Source organism: Cataglyphis hispanica, chromosome 10 (genome assembly GCF_021464435.1).
Source record: "Cataglyphis hispanica isolate Lineage 1 chromosome 10, ULB_Chis1_1.0, whole genome shotgun sequence".
Taxonomy (NCBI): Eukaryota; Metazoa; Arthropoda; class Insecta; order Hymenoptera; family Formicidae; genus Cataglyphis; species Cataglyphis hispanica.
This window is the reverse complement of record NC_065963.1, coordinates 5,410,730-5,432,100: the sequence shown is the minus strand read 5'-3', so window position 1 is coordinate 5,432,100 and position 21,371 is coordinate 5,410,730. Positions and strand designations below refer to the sequence as shown.

The 21,371-nt window shown below is 34.1% G+C and overlaps 2 protein-coding genes across 2 annotated transcripts in view; one reads left to right on the top strand and one right to left on the bottom strand.

The window, feature by feature from the left end:
• The first annotated feature begins 155 nt into the window (after nt 1-155).
• LOC126852560 (methionine aminopeptidase 2) lies at nt 156-2,670 on the top strand. The gene is made up of 6 exons (XM_050597482.1): nt 156-322; nt 774-848; nt 971-1,296; nt 1,426-1,830; nt 2,083-2,350; nt 2,445-2,670. Exons 1-6 carry the CDS (start codon nt 178-180, stop codon nt 2,648-2,650), a joined length of 1,425 nt encoding a protein of 474 aa, XP_050453439.1. The 5' UTR covers nt 156-177; the 3' UTR covers nt 2,651-2,670.
• Nucleotides 2,671-3,072: 402 nt separating this feature from the next.
• Nucleotides 3,073-21,371, bottom strand: part of LOC126852589 (uncharacterized) — a 34,846-nt gene continuing 16,547 nt past the window's right edge. Inside the window, exons 3-6 of the mRNA XM_050597544.1 lie at nt 14,285-14,339; nt 6,972-7,131; nt 5,743-5,914; nt 3,073-5,350 (exon numbers count right to left, since the gene is read on the bottom strand). Coding sequence (XP_050453501.1) covers nt 5,261-5,350; nt 5,743-5,914; nt 6,972-7,131; nt 14,285-14,339 — 477 coding nt within the window. The 3' untranslated portion in view covers nt 3,073-5,260. The remainder of the gene's footprint in view (nt 5,351-5,742; nt 5,915-6,971; nt 7,132-14,284; nt 14,340-21,371) is intronic.

Below are 21,371 nucleotides of genomic sequence, written 5' to 3'. Positions count from 1 at the left end.
TTTTTAGATATTTAAAAAAATTTGTATTTTTATTATAATATTTATTATTGATTTTATTGTCAATCAATAAAGACGAAAACTGCAATCTATTATTGTAATATGATAAATTTAATTTCTGTGCAATCGACAGAGTTTTAGATTCTACGTCGTGACATTGTTTGGCCATTTCTCTCGAAAATGGCGGCCGTGTTGGACGAGGTTGGCAAGTCCGCTGAAAAACTCGTGGACGAGGAAAAGAACGAGATCGTCGACGAGAAGGACGAGACCGGCGCGGTCGAGGCCTCAAAGAAGAAGAAGAAGAAGAAAAAGAAGAAGAAGGCCGGTGCGTTCAAATATGATCTGGTGTCATTGTCCTCGATCGTTCGCGCCCTGCACATTCTGCGTTCACCCGCGTGAATTTCTTTAATTACAGCGTAAAATACGATCTCAAAGTCGCCGGGAAAGATCCACCTGTTTTCGATTGAACTTACTCGTGACATTTCACTTAATTTTGTATAAATAACGCGATTCATTGTGTCGTTAAAAGCGCGCGAGTCCATCATCGAGCGAGATATTCGTTAATTAATGTGCTCCATCGCATCTTTGGAGTCATCAAGTAATTACATGGCAAATTTTACGAAATCATTGCAATATTTTCAAAGTCAATGATTTTGAACTCATTCGATTACTATTTTGGAATTTTACGAGATCCATATATATAGACTATCAACTGCTAGTAAAAGAAATTGCATTATTGATTATGAAATATTAATAATAGATATTTTTACATGCAGGTGCTGGAGAGGCTAGTGCAGATGTTCCTGAAGGGGAAGAAGATAAAGTTAAGGATGATGATGCATCAGCCGAAGGTACCATAAATATTTTTTACTTCTTTCTAACTACAATTATATTAAAATTTAATATTAATAATTAAGATAGCATCTATTATGCTAATGAAAATTAAAAATACCTGTTTGATTGAAATTCTTAGGTCCCACAGAGATGACCGAGAACGATGGAGAGAGCGAAGAAGTTAAGAAGAAGAAGAAGAAACGCAAGCCCAGAGGCAAGGGCGGTCTGAAGCAGCAAACGGAACCGCCGACCATTCCCGTATCGGAATTATTCCCGGACGGTAATTTTCCGATAGGGCAGATAATGGATCATCCACCTGCTACTGGAATAGATGATAGAATGGCAAAAAATCGTTTCACCAGCGAGGAAGCGCGGGCCCTTGATAGAATGCACAATGATATCTACAATGAAGCCAGACAAGCAGCTGAGGCACATCGACAAACCCGAAAGCATATTATGAAATGGGTATGTAAGTCTGTGTTTTGCAAATGATTAAAATATTAAAAGTCATATTAAGTAATATCAAGAATTGCGAAATAAATAATTTTTATGTGCAACTATATGTATATAAACATGTGATGAATTTATCTGCAGGTAAAACCGGGAATGACTATGATAGAGATTTGTAACGAGCTGGAGGAGACTGCTCGGAAATTGATAGGCGAGGACGGTCTCAAGGCTGGATTGGCGTTTCCGACTGGTTGCTCCCGCAATCACTGCGCGGCTCATTACACTCCGAACGCCGGCGATCCAACCGTTTTGGAATATGATGATGTCACAAAGATCGATTTCGGTACGCATATCAACGGGCGTATCATTGACTGCGCCTTCACCTTGACATTTAATCCGAAGTACGATAAGTTGATCGAGGCTGTTCGCGACGCCACTAATACTGGTATCAAGGCTGCCGGAATTGACGTGCAATTGTGTGACGTCGGTGCTGTTATTCAGGAAGTAATGGAGTCTTACGAGGTGGAATTGGACGGCAGAACGTATCCGGTATGAAATATACAATATAAAACAATACAAAGTGTCTCTGTTTGTATCTAACTTTAACAGCAGTTACCTCTCTTGATGTTTGTGTATAAATCCAAAATCATAATTCATTTAATGTTAAAAATTCATTTGATTCATTTGATGTCAAAAACATTAGAAATTCGTCAGAAATCTTGATTTTTCTTCAAATTTTTGAAGATCTATATGAAAATCGAAAAAAATAATCAAGATTTAATTAAGTTAAATTTTTTACAGGTAAAGTCGATTAGAAATTTGAATGGTCACTCTATCGCACCTTATCGTATACACGCCGGGAAAACGGTGCCGATAGTTCGAGGTGGCGAGGCAACCCGAATGGAGGAGAACGAATTCTACGCGATCGAAACTTTTGGATCTACTGGTAGAGGTGTTGTACACGATGACATGGAGTGTTCGCATTACATGAAGAGCTTCGATGCCGGTTTCGTGCCATTGAGATTGCAGAGCAGTAAATCTCTTCTCAATACTATCAACAAGCATTTCGGTGAGTAACTAAAAAATAAATTACTCGAATCACTTAAAATATAAAGTTGAATTAATGATCTAATTTATGTTTTTTCATTCCATGAATGTTTCAGGTACTTTGGCTTTTTGTAAGCGTTGGTTGGACCGTGTCGGTTGCACCAAGTACCAAATGGCTTTGAAGGATCTCTGCGAAAAGGGCGCCGTGGAGGCGTATCCGCCATTGGTCGATGTCAAAGGCTGTTATACTGCTCAGTTCGAGCACACTCTCGTTCTGCGTCCCACGTGTAAAGAAGTAATTTCCCGCGGAGAGGATTATTAATAAATCTATAAAGAAATAAACCATTGTTGTGTTTTACATGAATCGCTGTCGCATGTATCAAGACATATTTTAATCTCGATGTAACATCTTTTGTCAAAATATTTATGTCTCGTTCGATCCGTATGCGGCGATGCGAACGGTAAACGCGTGAATAACAATATAATCATTGTATTACACATCAGCATGCAACATTTTTAAATGTAATTTACATAATTTTATTTTTCCGATTATAAGAAAAGTATCATAGCATAATGCTGCGAACTTTGACACGATGGAAAAACAGTCGGCGATTTCTTATACATCAAATGTTTCCATATCATGGAATGAGTCGCTTGAGAAATATAATTTTTTTGCCTTTTCTTTTTTATCGTTTCTTTAAGGATATACACTTCGAGAGGAGGATCGGTAATTTGTATTCGACGTAACGTTTTTTAAATCTTTATTACTGATTTCTTACAGTCTTACCCTAAAATGGAAATAACGGGAATGGTGTGTTTAGTATTGAATAAAATATATTTGGAATTCGAAATTTATATCATTGCGATGATCTTATAGTCCTGAATATAATTAATTTTTTAATGTTAAAACGATAAACATAAAGAGTTTAATAATACATACATGTGACAACTGTACAAAAAGAAAACGAAAGTATTCTGCATTTGCGGCTTCTCTATAGCGAATCTCTATATGTCGATATATTTCCCTACGCATTTAAGAACGCGAATTATATGTTATAAAATCTTCGTGAATTGATCGGTAAATTAAAGGTGTAACAAATTCATGTCTTATTATTTATAAGCCTAAGAGGCTGCGCACGTTTTCGCAAGATTCTTCAAACAATAAACCACGAGATGTAATAAGCATTGATGTCGATTCGACATTTAAATACGGCTCGCAACAATTGTTACTCAGCATCTTGCTAATGTCACACATTTCTCTCATTATCATATAACGAAGTGTAAGAACATGATCTCGCGAAAAGTCCTGACCTATCCTCTCTTGTCTTCTGGCGGAATTTTTATTTTCGCGCACAGTGGCATTATTTCTATATAACTGTAATGAAATATAATTTTGGCGTTTAATTCGCATATAAAATATTTTTTATAGTAAGTAAAAAGTATGAAGTAAAAAGCATCAAGTTTCAGATAAATCTTCCGCTATAGCTGCATTGACTCATAACGGCAGAAGCTACCGTGACAAATCGAGAACTATGAGTCGTGCGATCAGTTGCGCGTATCTTCGAGTGGAACCCGTTCTACTCTTTAACGTGACTCAACTCAAGGCTTCGTGACGTATCCAACAAGAATGCGAATAATGCCATCGTTGGTGATCCGAAAGAGAGAATGAGCTTCGAATACAAAATACTTTCTACGTACTCGAATCGCCGAAGATGGTGGAAGTGGAAGACACCGCCGTCAGGACTTCCAAGAGGGGAAAAGGAAGAAAAAGCGATCACGTGCTTACCATTGCCTTGTGTAAACGAAACGTATTCAGGATATACATGATCGCAAGTGTCCTCGCACATCCAGAATTCTCGTGCGTATTTCGAGCGATTAATCTTAAACGATACGGAATATTTCGCTTACGTGTAACAAAATAATAAATTTCAATTTTTCTTTATTGCGCAAATAAAAGTCGATCCTTGGAAAATACATCATCCATTTATCATTTTAACGCAAATTTTATAAAATGTCTTAAAAAAATTGAATTTTGAGAAATGAAAAGAAACATTTCGTATCGCTCAAGATCAAAAAAATCGAAACAGAGATGAATAAATTCTTCCGCGTTATCTCACCATCTATCTATCGCTTATTCTGTCTATTGTCAATCTGTGTTCTACTCTGTCCTACTCTGTCCTACTCTGCCAAACTGTGTTACTATCGCGTGTTACTGTCGGTGCTCTCGCGACGAAATCACCTTTGTTCTCGTAAGAAAAAATACGTTGGTTATTATATATTCGAGTTTACACGTATAATAATTACCAGATTACTTTATTATATATGATAATTACCGATATAATAATCATATATAATAAAATATAACGCATTACAGTTTTTATCGACATCGTTTTAATTGGTCATCCAACTAAGCTCGGCACATTGAGGTTTACTATTTATTATTATTGTTGATTGTACATCGAGACACCTGATACGTTCTTATGAGCCGTTTGCTTGCATGTTACAAGATCCAGGCAGTTTACGAACGACATCGTAATTTACGATATTTAAATCATAAAGTGATAAGTTCTAATCTTCAAGACACAACATTATTTGGTCCTTCGCGTTGTTCTGGGAATGATTTTGCAGTGGATTGACACGTGTTCTGACACGAGACAGATCCACCGATCCTCTCCTCGCTCGCAATCGAGCGATCAAATATGTAGCGTGTTATCTCTTAACGCCCATTACAACACACCTTTCGACGCGCCAAATGAGAGACGCCGTAGTAATCCTCGTGCCAACGAAATCTTATCAGATGTTACGCTTATATACATGTTGATTGCGATCGATAAGGCGCCGAGGTATGAAATTACACGATGAGCCACCCGAGCGAATCGAGATCGATCGATCGTCTTATTCATTCGGGCGCGACTTCTGATCTTCGCTAGGCTCACTGGGACTCGGTGCGAGGCCTCAGATTCGCCCTCGCTTTTACCAGGAGATTGCTCGGCGGTTCCATCGTCGCCTGCGATTGCTCTTGCTGCGAACAGATAATTGCGAGTCCCATTCACGTCGAGAAAAAAACAGATCGTAGTGCATCGTTATATCACATTATATTGCATTTGTTGTAACTTGAACATCAAAAGAGATATCTCAACTTTATAATTCAAAGATTCCAGGAATGAGCTACAGAATGTCAAACGATCTAAAATTGAAAAATTTTCGTTAGAATATCGAAATGATTTAATTATAACATCGAGATTTAAAAATTGAATATTAGTCAAATTTTTGAGATTTGAAAATATAATTAATTTAAAATATAATTAATTAAAAGATTATCTCATACGTACACAGGATTTAAATTCGAAAGATTTAAGATATAACAGTTTAAAAAGAATGAAATTATGTATAATTTTATATATGTCAAATTACCGTTAATTGGATGTTTCTTGCTCTCTGCTCAATCGCTCTTTGCAAAGCGGTTCTGGGATCGTCCTTGTAACTTTCTTCTCGAATCCTTTCAGCTTCCCTTCTTGACACAGCTTCTCTATGTTTCTCCAAAGCACGTTGCAGCTCGCTCTTCTGATTCAAGACATTTTTGCCACTGTGAAAGGAAAAAGCTTTATAGTTAATTTTTATTCAAGCAATTTTTTCCTTCATTTAAAATTTTTGTTGCAATAGTAAGTTAATAAAAATATTTTTAACAAATAAAAGATAAAACATTTTTATACGTGCAGAAAAAATGCAAATAAATATTGCGCGAACGAGAAGATCAAAACAGTTGGGATACATTACGGTATTACATTGTTTTTATCACACATGGAATAATCACGTGCGTAGATATTGCGTGCCAAGATAAAAATCAGTAAGCGTGAACTTAATTTCATCGAAGCGTAAAGAATCACAGATATACGCGTATAAATACCAAGTAGAAGCGAAAGTACGTAAAGTATATTCGATTTTACAACTTGATTAGCCGTGTGATCGATTGAAAATTGGCACATAAAATATTTTTCGACGTATTTTTCTCTCGACATCTTATATATTTACTTAATAAATAAATATATTGTATAATCTTTCGACAAATTCTGGTCACGCTCAAATTCGCGTATGATGAAAATTATGGATTTACTATGGCTAGCTTCCATCAGGAAGTTTCCCACGTTGACTTTCCATTTTTATGATGGATATTATATTCCTCGCGATATTAATTAATCCTCGTATACTTTTGAAGACACGAAGAAACAGGTAAAACATTTACTTTCGGGATTATCTTTCGTTCAAAGTTCCTTCTTTGCCGGGGATAAAAAAAATTTTTTGCTAGGTTTGAAGACACTCGTTGGAAAATCAATGAGATCATAAAAATAAGATATTCGAAGAAACTTTAAACTGATAATTTATTAAGAGAAAATTTAATGTCAAATTTAAAATAATAATTATAAGATAGGAGATTTATAAGATTTCGCAAATATTAAGATCCTAACAAAAAAAGAACAATACAATCTTTATTTCACAAAGTGCTAAATCACACAAATAAGATATTTATCACAGCAAAAAAGCTTTCTTATTAGCTTTATTATAAAGAGGCGCAATCGTGTATTTTCCTATACAATTTACTTTCAAAAGAAAAGAGAGAAGAAAAGTTTTTGAAGCCAACTCACATTTTCTGATTAAAGAGCAACTCTCTGTGCAGGTCCTTATGATTAGTGGAGATAAGGCAAGGATTATACGGTTTTCTCGGCAAAATTAAGCCGTCTGGTCCCATGTGAGGAGCCGGTGGTGGCGGAGGTGGTACGCCCAGAACCGGTGCCATTTTTCTTTCTGAAAAAAAAATCATTGATTTGATGAATAATCCATTCAAATTTCGCATAATATATCGTACACGATAATTATGATACTGCTAATCTCTAATAAATCCTCGCATAAAAAAATGTTCAGTCCACATACACATATGCACACGCATAATCTGATTCACTTTGTTAAGAACAATAAATAAAAATAAAAAAAAAAAAAATAATCAAAATAATAATCAAAAAAATAAATCAAAAAAATAAATCCTGAAATCATAAATCATAGTTGTTGCACTGAAGCTTTTGACTATAATTGAAATAATGAATCAGGTAATCATCCATTATAAACTATGTACTTGATTTTTCAAATTTATAATAAAGCTTATTTTATATCACTCATTATACGTATAAAGTTTTAATTAAAAACACTTGCAATAATTGAGGAAATGAGTGGCGAAATTTTATCAATATTTCGTATTTTACAAATACATATAAATACATGTAACACTTTTGCGAAATATTTTGTTCTCAACGAGATGATTGGAATCGACAATGAACGAGTGCCATCGTGCACATGAACGTTTTCAAAATTGGCGAGAATAAATCCTACGATTAATAAATAATATTCACCCTCCAATAACGCTACTCTCGCCCTCACCGAGCTTTGCTCGCACATGGTGGTTGCACGTATCGCGACTGACATGAGACATTTCTCCTCGAGTACACGAGAGACGTATCAAAGAGAGAGAAGTTCTATATATTTTTGCGTAGGGCTTCGTGCATATAGCTGCGCTAATAGGATCTCGGGGAAACACGCGCGAACGAATGGCGCCTCTCGCGAACTCAAGGTGAAATAAACGATGCCATTTCCGTTGCGATCGAACGGGGTCGAGCGTTTTAACCCTCCTTTGTTAGACTTACATTCAAACTGTCTTTAATATCCGTTTGAAACGCAATGAGCAAGGCAACCATATAACCTTGCTCTAGCGGTTTAAAAATACAGATATCGCGATTGACACTTAAGCAATTAGCGGCAACTGTCAATCAATGTTCATAATGCAGATAAATATAGAAAAGTTTGAAGTTATTACAAAAATATTCACTTGTTTTGCGCATTTAAACGATCAACTTCCGTTCCCTTTACGCGAGAAAACGCAACACATGTTTTCAGATAAAAATCATTTCGAAATCGCAACTTTATGCCAAAGCGTATTACGAGGACTCGAGAAATGACGTATTGTTCTACATCGCAATTTTCTCTGTGAGAGCACTTATTGTTAGATTCGCTCCTCGTATCGGCAACAGTCCGAGTCCTATCGACAGTTCGATGTACATTTGTCGTTCGTATATATTTGCTCTTATCATATAGTTTATTCAAGATACCATAGTTCTAATAGATCGATACAGCATTGTTCGCCCAAATAACGTTGTAAAATCATTAGTTAAATCGAAAAATAAAAAAAGCATATCTCGATTTTTATCGTTTTTATTTGATGGAATTTCGGTTGATAGGAATTGATATAACATTAATTATAACAATAAAATTATATAAAATTATGAAATATTTATAAATAATATAATATTAATTGCTGTGTAACAGAGTAGTAAAAGTGTATATTGTAATTAAACATATAGTAATTAATCAGAAGATCAAGTAATTCGTCAGAGAATCGCGATTTGGCTAAAAAATTCTTGCAAAAACGCAGACGCAAAATATTTCATATTAATAATTATTTTCGCAATATATTCGCATTACAGAAAACCAAGTAAATTTATTTCGAGCCACCCGATGAAGCGTTCGATCGAGGCGAGAAACCAGGTCGCGAAAGTAAGCCGATGTTTCGTTCGCGTGCATCGTGCGGGCTGCATACGCGATTTTATGGAAATCGGATGATAAGGAGCCATTTGAAAAAGGGGGCGAAAAGGAAGTCACCGTACTTTACTTAAGTGAACTTCAATCCTTTAACACTCATAAAATAAGTTTGTTCTCAATTTCGTTATTAATAGCATTAAAAAATGTCCCGCTGAAAAAATATCAATTACAAAGATATTATTTTCGTTTATTGAAAAAAATTGGAATGATTTTGTAAATCGGATAACATCCGTTGACCGGTCGTTTACCGGTGCGTCTACTCTATTTATTTATTCGCAGAGTCATTGACTTGCCATCGCGGTGCATTGATCCGAATTTTTAAAAGTGCGAGATAGCGCAAATAGCGCACATATATGAATGCGTGGCATCAATACTACAGATAAGCATGCAGCATCAAGATAAGTTAGATACTCAACCGAATAATTAATATGAATGTATCAAAATATAATTATTAATAATGATAGAAATATAGATATATTTTTTATAGTCTCTTTTGAAAGTGTTAAAAAATACTCAAGCAATAAGAATTACTAAACTTTATCAATCCAAATTTCATACAGCTATAATTATCGCGTTACACAAATAATAATGTTTGTAATAAGTAGTAATTTTATTCAAAATTATTGTTGTAAAATTTGCTTTAAAACCTTAATAATAATTCGCTTTAAAAATATTTAAATAATAATTTAATTTTTTAGAAGTATGAGTTTCTTTTTAAATCAGTAGTCATTCATCAGTCTTTATTTAACTAACAAAAAATTAATTATTATTAAATATCACCTGCTAAATATACGAATCAATAATATACGAATCAATAATGTTAATTAATGTTTTATGTTCCAATATTTCTAAATTAATATATTTTGTCAAACAGCGCTGAATTAAATACATCGAAGCATGATGCAGAAAGATGACGCCATACAATGACAATCGGATGTCTGTTACGCGATCATCTGCTTATGCGTCACGCGTCATCAGCCTCTCAAATGTCACTGATCCCGATTCGATTTAAAGACGAGAAATTGCACACTCAAAGTTAACATATTTTCATAAATTTAAGAATATCAAATCTACAAAAAATTTTATGTTATTTTTTAATAATGTATATATCAAAAATATATCAATGCATTTGTGAAGGCTTGCAATTATTGCGAATAATTCCCGCTTTTATTTTTCTTCTGTGATAATCAAATGATAACAATCAAATATAATTACGCTCATGTTTTCGCTACATAATTTTTTAAACGATAAAAATAATAATTTTATATATTATTAATCTTTTTTATATATTTAATAATATATTAATATAAATTAAATTTTAATTTATTGTTTATTTTAATATATAATTAAAAATTAAGTTTAATATTATCTCGTCTTTTATCAAATTTGACAACAAATGATGACAAAATCTCGTTGGGAACTTGAAAATACAATCGACGTCGTTTGCTACGTGCGAATCTTATAGAACGTTCTTTTGTCGCCATTCATATGCAAAGCTGAAAAGAAACCGACACTGATAATGCAAAATCGAGCAAAGTGCATGCAGGTAACAGGATAACAGGATTATAAAAGAGCACGCGTATCGTATTTGCCATCTTATTGTATTTTGACAAAGAAACGATTGAATTTCGATCAGCTCAATAGCTCGCAGTATACACTGTGACATAATTTTCCTGCTATTACTACACACGCGATTATGTTTTTAACTTGACGTTCCGCAATTCGCGCTACAATCGCAGATCGATAATTAGATTAGATAAGATGCTACTTATCCAAGATCTGTTAATTTGCGCAATCTTTTCAAACAATCGTAAATCGACATTTCTCGGAATTAATTTGTAAGTTTTATAGTAAAATATTAAAATAAGACACAATAAAAATATTTACAAAAAATTGAAGGTTTCGTGTAGATAGATTTTGATAAATTTTATAGAAAAATCCAAAAGCTTGTACACAATTAAAATTGTAACGTAGTTATGAAATTATTTATTTATTTTCATCAAATTTCTCGAGAGTTAAAAATTGAGAAACAATTTTATCGTTAAAGATTGAGAAATATCTGAGAAAGCAATCAAAAAATATAATTTTGCAGATAAATTATATCATTTCAACAAAGTTTCATTCAGAATAACAGAAAGTTCGAACTTCTCTGTTTCGTCATTCAACCATCCAACGTTTGCAACGGAGTCACTTTCGTCAATGCATCTGCGTAATCTCTCGATGTGGGCGGTTCTTATCATCGCGAGGGAACCGTATCGGATCCGGATTGTTGAATTTTACGAGCGAAAAGTGAACTTCGCGCGCGAGACCACCGGCGAGGCGCGACGCTATTAATCGCGTGCGGAGCAAAGCATGTTTTATAGTTACGTGAAACGTATGTATAGCCGTTATTTTCGAGAAGTTAAAACATATATACGGGCGTGTACGAAATAATAACAAGCCTTGCAAATCCGTATTGAAAGTATAGCAATCGTAAAATATCCTTTAACGACACTTTCTTCGATCTCTCGATAACGAAAAACTCCCAACTCTCACTTTCGATCTCACTGACGGCACATCTTAACATTCGATAAAATCTGTCAAATATTTAAAAAGCTGTGAAAATTATAAAAAATCTTATCTATCTATGAACTTTGATTTTATTAACAAATTCTTCCAACGCGAAGTCAATTTTTCCTCTTAAGAAAAATTTCTTTCTCGCAGTTTTTACAATTCTTTTAATATTCAATAAAATAATTAAATGCGGTTTGGTAATTAAATATCGCGTTGAAGTCTCCAAAATAATTCCGCTCATTATTTAAATTTAGATATCAAGCAATAACGTTTCGCTATTTAATTATCTGGTAAACTTAGATCGAGATAAAAATGTCGAAAAATAATGCACGAATAATAAGTTGAATAAAGAGAATGCGAAATGATAAAAGATAACATAACCATTAAGCCAGTTTTTCTGTACAATTAATTTTTTTCATGGAACGAGGTCATTTAATCGCGGATTTCTCGAAAAGATTCTAAATTCGAGTGAAACGCACGGCGGTCAAAGTCGTAATAATTAAGACCATAATAGCGGTTACGGTATAATCGTTAATTATTCATCAACAATTAAAATCTAATTACAAAATTATCCGCGTATCGCATATTGTAGTAATAATTAGAATTATTCTTGAAGCCTACTAGAGAAAAATGATTAGACTCTCGTCAGTAACGCGAACGTGTTTACGCTTTCGATTTTTTTCATTCGTTACGCTGACCGCGGATTAAATTAAACATGACATAATAATCTAATAATCCGCGACGCGATACAAACTCAAGGTATTCTGTTGCATTTTATTCTCTTCCTCCTTCCTGCTTTCACCACCGAGCTTATCTAACTTTATCACCGCTACGAGCAATTAATATCATGTTAAACAGAAAATAAAATTATAAATATTCAAAATATATCGTCTATAAAACAATCAACATTATAAAAATTGTCATAATAATTGTCCAAAAAATCACTAATTGTAAGTGTATAAAAAGAGAGAAAAATAGTATATAATAAAAAGTGCCTTATTTAAAATATTAATTATAAACATTTATTATAAAATAAACGATGGAAAAATATTTCTTTATACAAATAATTATTTTTTTCCTGAATAATATTCGAAACGTATTGGAACACTTTTCATACAATTTTAATGAAATATTTCAATTTAATTAAATTTCTTCGCCTCTTATTAATTTCGAAAAATGTGCATTTTATTGACTGACAATGATTCTTATAATTTAGTTAAATAAAATATAACATTTTATTATTTATTTAAATGTTAAAAAGCTAATTAACAGGAAATTTTATTTTTAACAGTTTGTTGTGTAAAAAAATTATCGTTCTCAGTATATCTCTTCAAAAAAACAATCTACTCCAAATTAATGAAGTTCATCAATTATACGGATCATGCACGAGTGATGAGATAATTATACAGAGCGAGGGGGATCATTTTAACTTCTGAAATGCATCAAAGGATTAATCTCTTGAGAGAGAAAAAGGGAGAGAGAGAGAGAGAGAAGGAAGGAACGTCCCGTTCGGAGAGATATGCGGATGACGCGGTGGATCTCGAATTAACGAGTCGTGTGCGCGGAGAGGCGAGGCGGGACGGAGGGGATGAAATGCGCGTAAGCCGGCCCGGAACGCAATTTTCAGGCAGATGTACGGTTACGAAAGGGAGATCATTGCACCGGCAAGGAGCAGCTGAAGTAGCGTGAGAAAATGCGGCCGGATCGTCATCGTTGCAGGCACACACGCTCGTTCGCTCACTCGCACTCGGAATGATAGTGACCCAAGGGCAAAGTCAGGGCCGTCGCAACCTCGCCGAAGACGAGGATGGGATTAAAACAAGAATTACGTCATGATTATGGGAAAAAAGCACTTTTTCTTTTTGACCCTCCAAGAATGGAGCGCGAATGGAATCCTCTCTGTTATTATCCGAGAAAATGTAAGATAGTGCTTTTATCAAAATATAATTAATGGCGCAATTAGATTCGTCATGTAAGCGTCGTATAAAAATCGTCGATACAAGGTGCGCTTGATTAACGAAGCGAAACCTGTTAGCTGTAAATTAACCGGAATTGTAAAAAGACTGGAGCTATAAATTTCCAGCAAATACGACGAAATGTCTCATACATTAGAATTTAATTAAAATGATAATATAGAGTTATTAGCAACGTTTCTATCACAGACAAAACCACATGTTCTTCTACAGCAATTCTATGTTTAATATGTTTCTAAGATTCAATCTAGAGTTAATAGAAGTTTCATGAAATATATATATTTTTAATAACTGGTTCAGAGCTATCAATTTAGAATAATAATTAAATCAAATTAGAAACTAAAAATGTTAAATTATAATTTTTAATAATATTTAAATAATAAAAAATCAAATGAAAGAAATTTAAAAGTGATACATTATAATACAATTGACATTTCCATCTTTAAAGAATTATAATTATATAAAAGTACTAATTTTATATATTTAAAAAAACTCGAGTCAAATAATTAACGCCAATTCAGATTATTTTTAATATAAAAATTCTTATTAATGAGAAATTAAAGAGACTTGTCAAAGCCTTCATACAGTCCTGAACTGTTTCACATACACACCAGTGACACCCTTCTATATACAACGGAATTTCGTCAATGAAACTAAGGCACCGCCAAGTATATCGAATGAATCTAATCTCGTCATTGTTGATTGCGTTCTCTTTACGAAGGAATGAATAAGAAAGAAAAAAAAAAGAAACGGAGAGAGAAAGAATGTTGCATTAAGTGACTCACCGTTTGTCAAACCGTCAACGTCGTCCGAGTCGCACTTGAGACCGTTAGTAATCACCTGAAACATACATAGACTCGTTTAACGTCAAACATTACGATTACAATTATCGAAAAGAATCGAATCGCATTCCTCTTCCCTATATCTGCTACGATTCAATCAATCAATTTAATATTACTTTGAGATAATCTCGTCGAAAGAAAATTTTCTCTCTCTCTCTCTCTCTCTTCTGTTTATATTATTAAAATATTTATATTATATTCGTGTGTCGCGCGTTTGATTATATTTTATAATCACTCAATTTTCGGCTTCGCGTGATGTTTATCCACGTGGTCGTTCCTCTCGAGGCGGCCAATAAAATGATTACGCATCTCCGCTTTCGCATCTGCTTCGCCCGAGGGCGAAGAAGAATCGAAAGTAGCGTTCGCGTGCGGCTTCCTGTCGCCGTCATCGTCATCGATGATTTCACTGAAAGCTATCACTCTTACTCGGCCATACGCCAACCACACATTCATTCATTTGTAATCGCGATCGCGACTCCTGATTTTTTGCGAAATCGCTGTCCGTTTCCACGGACTCGTGTACATAAAATCGGATAAAGCAGCGGTTTCCGGTTACTAAGAGATGATGACGGGTAATTGCAGCGGTTTTCCATCCGGCATGGAAGATGTTATTCTCGCCGCTAGTCCATCAAAATTATTAAGAATATATAAACATGACGAAAATCATGTATTACGCGTGGGAAACGCGCATATTAATCATGCAAACTCATCTATCTATGGTAATGATATAAAATTAGCTATTCGCCGGCAATATAACCTGGAAGATACAATCCTGGGAAAGTTGTTCCAATCCCTAAATACGCAATTTCTTTCCGCTATCTACGAGGAAATCCTTTCTCGCTTCACGCAAATCTTACAATATAAAAGAGAGAGACTTAATGAAGAAAATCTTTCTTATTGACTGACAATGAGACATACATTACATATAGATGTTCTTGAAAAAAAAAATTAATTTTACATTTGTAAAACGTATTGTATTGAGCTATTTAATATAAAAAAATCTTTCAAAATTAACTTAAATACATTTCTGAAAAGTATATAATATAATATATAATCCGAAAGTGAAAATATCTCTCGCTTTATTAATCTCGTATTTAAAATTCATATCAAACTTTCTTTTTTTTATTCAATACTTATTTATGTCTTTAGAGAGAGCATATTTTTTGCAAAAACAAAATTTCAACACATAGTTTGTAAAACTTATTGCTACGAATTTCACGTGTGGCCGGAAGCATGAGATAAATTTGCGCATGCTCATTCCCACATAACTGATTATGAAAAATGACGATTATGAAAGCATCTAGTCCACAAAAGACTTGTTGTTACGACTGTATGTTCAACGAATGAAAAATTCTATGTCAATTTACGATAGTGCCCGAATGTTATGTCCGACGTCGAAGGTTCATAGTTATCGCTAAGAACTTCCGTTTTTGATTTCAGTCATCGATAACGCTTCTTCGAATGCGAGTAAAAAAGAATAAGATAATAATTATAGTTAGGTTTTTTTAAGTTTTTACTATGACAATTAAAGGCGATTGCAATACATTTTATTTATTAATCTTTATTATTGATATATAAATTAATTTTATTTATTTATTATAATGTATAATTGAAATTAAATGAAAATTAATACATTCTTCTATTAGATGTATATTTTAGCAATTACTGAGATAAACTTCATTAAAAAAGACGATTGATATCTTGAAGTATGGTGTAAAATAGCGACATATACTGTACATGCAAATCGCAGTTTCTTAGAAAATGTTCTTTTATCGTTATTCATATGCAAAACTAAAAAAAAAAAACGATCTGACAAAGCTAAAGTGCATGTAGCTAACAGGATAACAGGATTATGAGAGAGCGCACGTGTCGTGTTTGTTATTCTATTTTGACAAAGAGACGCTTAAACGCATCGCACTATTTTTTATCCCATTTTAATCTATTTGCGCAATAGAAGAACTCTTAACGGAGATACGAATCGCGATAATATTTATTCGAGAATTCCGCGAAAATCATTTTAGTCTATAAAAGCAACCAGGCGAAAATTGGATCGTTTAAAGTAGACATTTACACACAAAGAGATATATAAACAAAAAAAAAAAATAAATAAATGCACCGTCGAGAAGACTCAGTTTTGCAGTCGCGATCTGCAACAATTTGCACACAGTTCGACGTTTCTCTCTCGTCTCCGAACGGAACGAAACCACCGACCACCGTAATATAGACCGTATATAGACCGTAAGCAATTTCGCGGGGCATCCATCCACCTATTGTATTGTGTGTAACTCGTTGCGGCGTGTGATGATCGTTAATTGTATCCTCTCGCACGCGTACCAAAGTACGAGTGACCGCAAGAGCGGATGACGGTAGGAGTATGTGTGTGTGTTAAGTTTCGCCCCCTCGCCGCCCTCCTTGCGTCACGCGTGTTTACGTACGCACGCCGCACGTATCTCGTAAACGAGTCAGTCAGGACGAATCCAGTGCGTCGCGAAGGGGGATCGTACTCCGAGTTGTCCCCTTCCCGGAAGGAAGTAGAATCTATTAATATTTCTCGCACAACCAAAACGCAGGACGGCAGGAGAGCAATTGTCGGCGAATTATTCAATCTATTCGTATTTACGGCACCGCGGCGGGAAAAACACAAAGGCCAGATGGCGGAATTGTTGGGAGGGGTGGGGAGGGTGGAGAATCGGGGGTGGCCTTTTGCGGTATGCACGAGAGAGTCAATTATTAGAGATAATCCGGACGGCATGTTTGTGGGCGATGCGTGTCAAAAAGTTAACGGCGTATCGTGTTTTTCATTATATCATACCTTTTAAATACATTAATTGCAATAAAATACGCTCGAAAAAATGCACAAAAATCGAACGATAAAAAAGGTAATAAAAAAAAAAAAAAATCAAAATTATTATTGTATACGGATAAAAAAAAGAAAATTATTTCGGGAATTATTTTTGACTCGATCATGGTCCGTAATTGACACAGTTCCTGTAATCTAAGCTTGCTTCATCATACTTTCTCAGCTCCAAATTTTTATATCCCAACGAAAAGTCTATTATGTTATATATGACTGACAGTTTACTCTTTATTCACAGCAATTTATTTATATAGATGGAGATTGATTGCTTTAAAGAGTAGAGCGCGATTGTAATCTATATATGAACGTTCATCTATACGAGAACCTATACGTTTCATCATAAAGACCCGTCGACTTGTTTCACTCCACGAGAGACGCACGTAATATCACGTGGCCGGCTCGAGCAACAATAAGCCTAAGAAAAGCGCATTTGCATACACACGGCACGAATGTAGCCATAACACAATCCACTGGGCATTTTTACGATGCGGGTTCTCCCGGTGCGCGGCGAGTTTTCTCTGCTTTTAAAGCGGAGCATGCGATAATCGTGCAAATTTTGCAAGGAAGAAAAGCGAGACCCGCGTTTCTAAAGATTACATTCGCGCTCTTCGTCAAAGATTATTCCGGTACCGTATGTTGCCTCTGTAGGCGATTTCATCTCGTGGCGTCTTGCCAGCGTTTTATCAAAGTTATCCCCGAAACGGCTAATTTAACGTTCAAACATCCGACGCGTAAAAGCGTGCATTTTCTCCTCGGCATAGAGCGATAATTGTGTAGGCGCGCGAACTGCGATTTATTTCCATCGTCCAGTTACGAGGCCAAGGAAGTTGGATAATCGGTATCTTACAATCGCGATCGCTATAAATCATTCGAAACGAATACTTTCATCGTGAATCCCTTTTCTTTTTCAACTTTAGCTGTGCGCCATGTAATGTACAGAACGTCTTGAATTTCTTATCTTTTCATTCAAATTTTTTAGGACTAGTTAAAAACTTCAGCGATAAAAATAGATAAAAATGTATTTAAAAAAAAAAACAGATTTTATCTTCACCGATCATTTCTTCAAAGGATTTTACTGCAACGTAATATACTTTAATTAAAAAAATTATCAATAAATATATATCTACAGTTGAATATCGATAGTCGGCAGTCTATTGAGTTATAAATAAATACAAATCTGCAATTCAAAGGAAGTGTGCGTTGCAGAAAAGATTGTAAATATCGTAAATTTTTGCTTACGTAATATGTAATAATCGGAATGGCTTGTTTTATAGTTTGCATTTCGAAACGTATAATTAGCATCTCGATGCGCACTACGATGATGACGAACGATTTACAATTCTTGCAGTTTAAAGTTTGTTTTACCACACACACACACACACACCTCGTCGTACTTAACAACATAAACTTTACGACGTGGCGGATATCCTGATTATTTTTCCGAGAATTCTCTTACTTTCGCTTTTCTCCGACCGTCTGTGACAAGATGCAATCAGGATGTCGCGCGTCAAGCAAGTTCAATCGCGATAACATTGCCTATTTTAGATAAATTATATTTTAAAAAGTTAATAAAAAAGATATAAATAGAGAATTAGAAAAATTAGAGTTTTTTTTTTAGTTTTGAATAAACTTTCTTTCTCAACATATATTTTTATCGAGAAAAAAAGCGACTTTCAACCAATCAAAAAATTAAAACTTTTTATATTAAAAATGTCGAAAAATTGTATCTCTCACACATTCACATAAATTAGATACTTTATTTTTCTTGCAATTCAAATATTTGAAATCACATCACGTGTGCATATGACATATATATAATTTCCTCTTTAACAAAAAATGAGCTATATCGCATCAATGCCAATGCTGGTTTAAGATGCACGACGCCTACCGACCGATTTTCCGATCCGACCTTGATCACATCGAACTGGGTGCGGTCAACATCATCTGATTTCCTCATCTCGCGTGTATGTCGCCGATAAACAACGTTAACATAACGAATGATAATTTCACGAGATTCCGATGGGTTACGGGATAAAATCGAGTCCATACGCTTTCTCTCGAGTAGTTCTTCCGATGCTTCTCTTCCTTCTAATAATTTATGACCAGAACCTGTTCGGTTACTCGCGCAACTCGTGATTTGCGAAAATAGCATATAAAACATAAGATGCATAATGTCTGATAAATTGCGTGTAAATTATATTCGAGTTTGCAGAACTATAGTTTGAGCAAAGCATTCTTCTTAGAGCTTAATTCATTTATAATCTATTTAGTATTAATTTATTTTTCGAATTAATTTATTTATCAAATATTAATCTAATAGTTTAAATTAAAATTAAATTAAAATATAATTTGATTATCACATCTTCGCATTTTAAAAGCTTTTTAAATTTATTATTAATGCATGCGTTATGACATTTTTTATATCTATAAAAAACAATTTAATGGATAATATTAAGATACATAGGTAAGATTAGTATTATGATTGATAAAAGTATGAAGAGAAGTTAATCGAGTCTTACACAAGTTCCGAAAATTTTAACTGCGTCACTGTCTTAATGATAATCATCGCACTTATTGGATGAGTCGTGATATCTTTGTCTTAAGTGATATCTTTGGCGCCGCGATAATAAAATCATAAGCATTCGTTTCATAATCTTATATAGCGTATAGTGTATGTTACAAATAAAGAAATATAAAGTAATCTTTTATTAATCGCATATGTATCTGAAAGATATTCGCTTGATCTTTTGCGTTTCTTAGCGATCTTTTAATTCTCAATCGAAAAATAAGTAAAAGTATTACCAATTATAAAAAAATTACATAAGCAAGTAAAATTTTGAGGAAAGAATTCTCTCTTTAGATGTTCGTTTGATCATCGATAGTTCAGATTTTCTTATATTTTACGTGTTTGTTTATTAAAAAAAAAAAAAATGTAAAAAATTAAAAGTTCCGTGACGAAGGGGATATTTTTGAGAATTATGGACCGACGGATTCGAATCACCCGGTACGTAGATGCGTGCATAGAATTGCGTACGGTGTTCTCGTTACACACCCGGGCGACTAAAAGAGTGCGTAAAAGTGACGTTTCAAGCATTTCCGATCGATCATTGTTTCGCGCCTGGCCGAGAATACATAACGAGATTCAGAAGGGAGGACCTTCATCTTATCCGTTAGCGTACGATGGGTCAAGGATACATTCCGATAAATACAGAACACCCGTGCCCTTAAGCGATATACATGTATGGTCTTACTTCACTCGCTCCATTGGATAATTAACTCATTCCCGAGGTCTAAGTGAAAAATCATCAGCTTCGAAAAATAAACTCTGTGATAATCTTTTTTTGCTTATTTTTGTCACGCTTTAAATGTCATGTTGCGAGAAATGTCGCACGCACGTGATATTGATAGAAAAGCACATGTCACATATGTTTAGCGAACACATGTTGAGATACGATCGATTCTGAAATGTGATATTATCGTAATAAGAATTATACGATAAGAATCAGAAGAATTGTGTAAATGTTTGCATTTTTAATCGTTTGTAATCATTGTATAACCCGAGTAAACTTTCGCAAAAAATAATGATTCTGTAAATATCTTGAAATCCCCTGAGAACGATAAAGATGTTTTTCTTACAAAATATCTTTGGATTATTCGCGAGTAGTAACGTGAAATAATTTCATAAACTTCTGAAAAATTCTCATAAAAACAATAAAGTTCCTCTATATATCTTTAAAGAATCTCTAAATAATTTTCGCTAGCGATAATAATTCTGCAAACAAATGTCAAATCTACGTATCGCGAGTGATAACGATTCTCCGAATGTTTTCGAAAGTTCGCTCAATCAATAAAACTATTGTAAATACTTTAGAATCTTTTATACCTGATGAAGATCCTTGAAATATTTTCTACGAAATAATTCTCGCTAATAATACATTCAAGAGAGTCAAAGAATCTCAAAGAGAAAAAGAGAGAGAGAGAAAAAGATCGGAGAGAGATTAAAAAATAAAGTTGAGCAGTTTGTGACTTCTCGAATAATCAATTAATAATAATAATAATATTAATAATAATAATAATAATAATAATAATAATAATAATAATAATAATGCAATCTAACCTGCGAAGATGAATGTTATTGTGTCCCGTTTGCATCGAAGCGCCGTCAAAACGCTC

What these genes read in the sequence shown, in the direction of transcription:
- LOC126852560 (XM_050597482.1), top strand. Translation starts at nt 178, where the DNA reads ATGGCGGCCGTGTTGGACGAGGTTGGCAAGTCCGCTGAAAAACTCGTG. An exon ending in GAAAGCATATTATGAAATGG is followed by an intron (nt 1,297 to 1,425) that starts GTATGTAAGTCT and finishes ATTTATCTGCAG; the next exon opens with GTAAAACCGGGAATGACTAT. An exon ending in TGGACGGCAGAACGTATCCG is followed by an intron (nt 1,831 to 2,082) that starts GTATGAAATATA and finishes AATTTTTTACAG; the next exon opens with GTAAAGTCGATTAGAAATTT.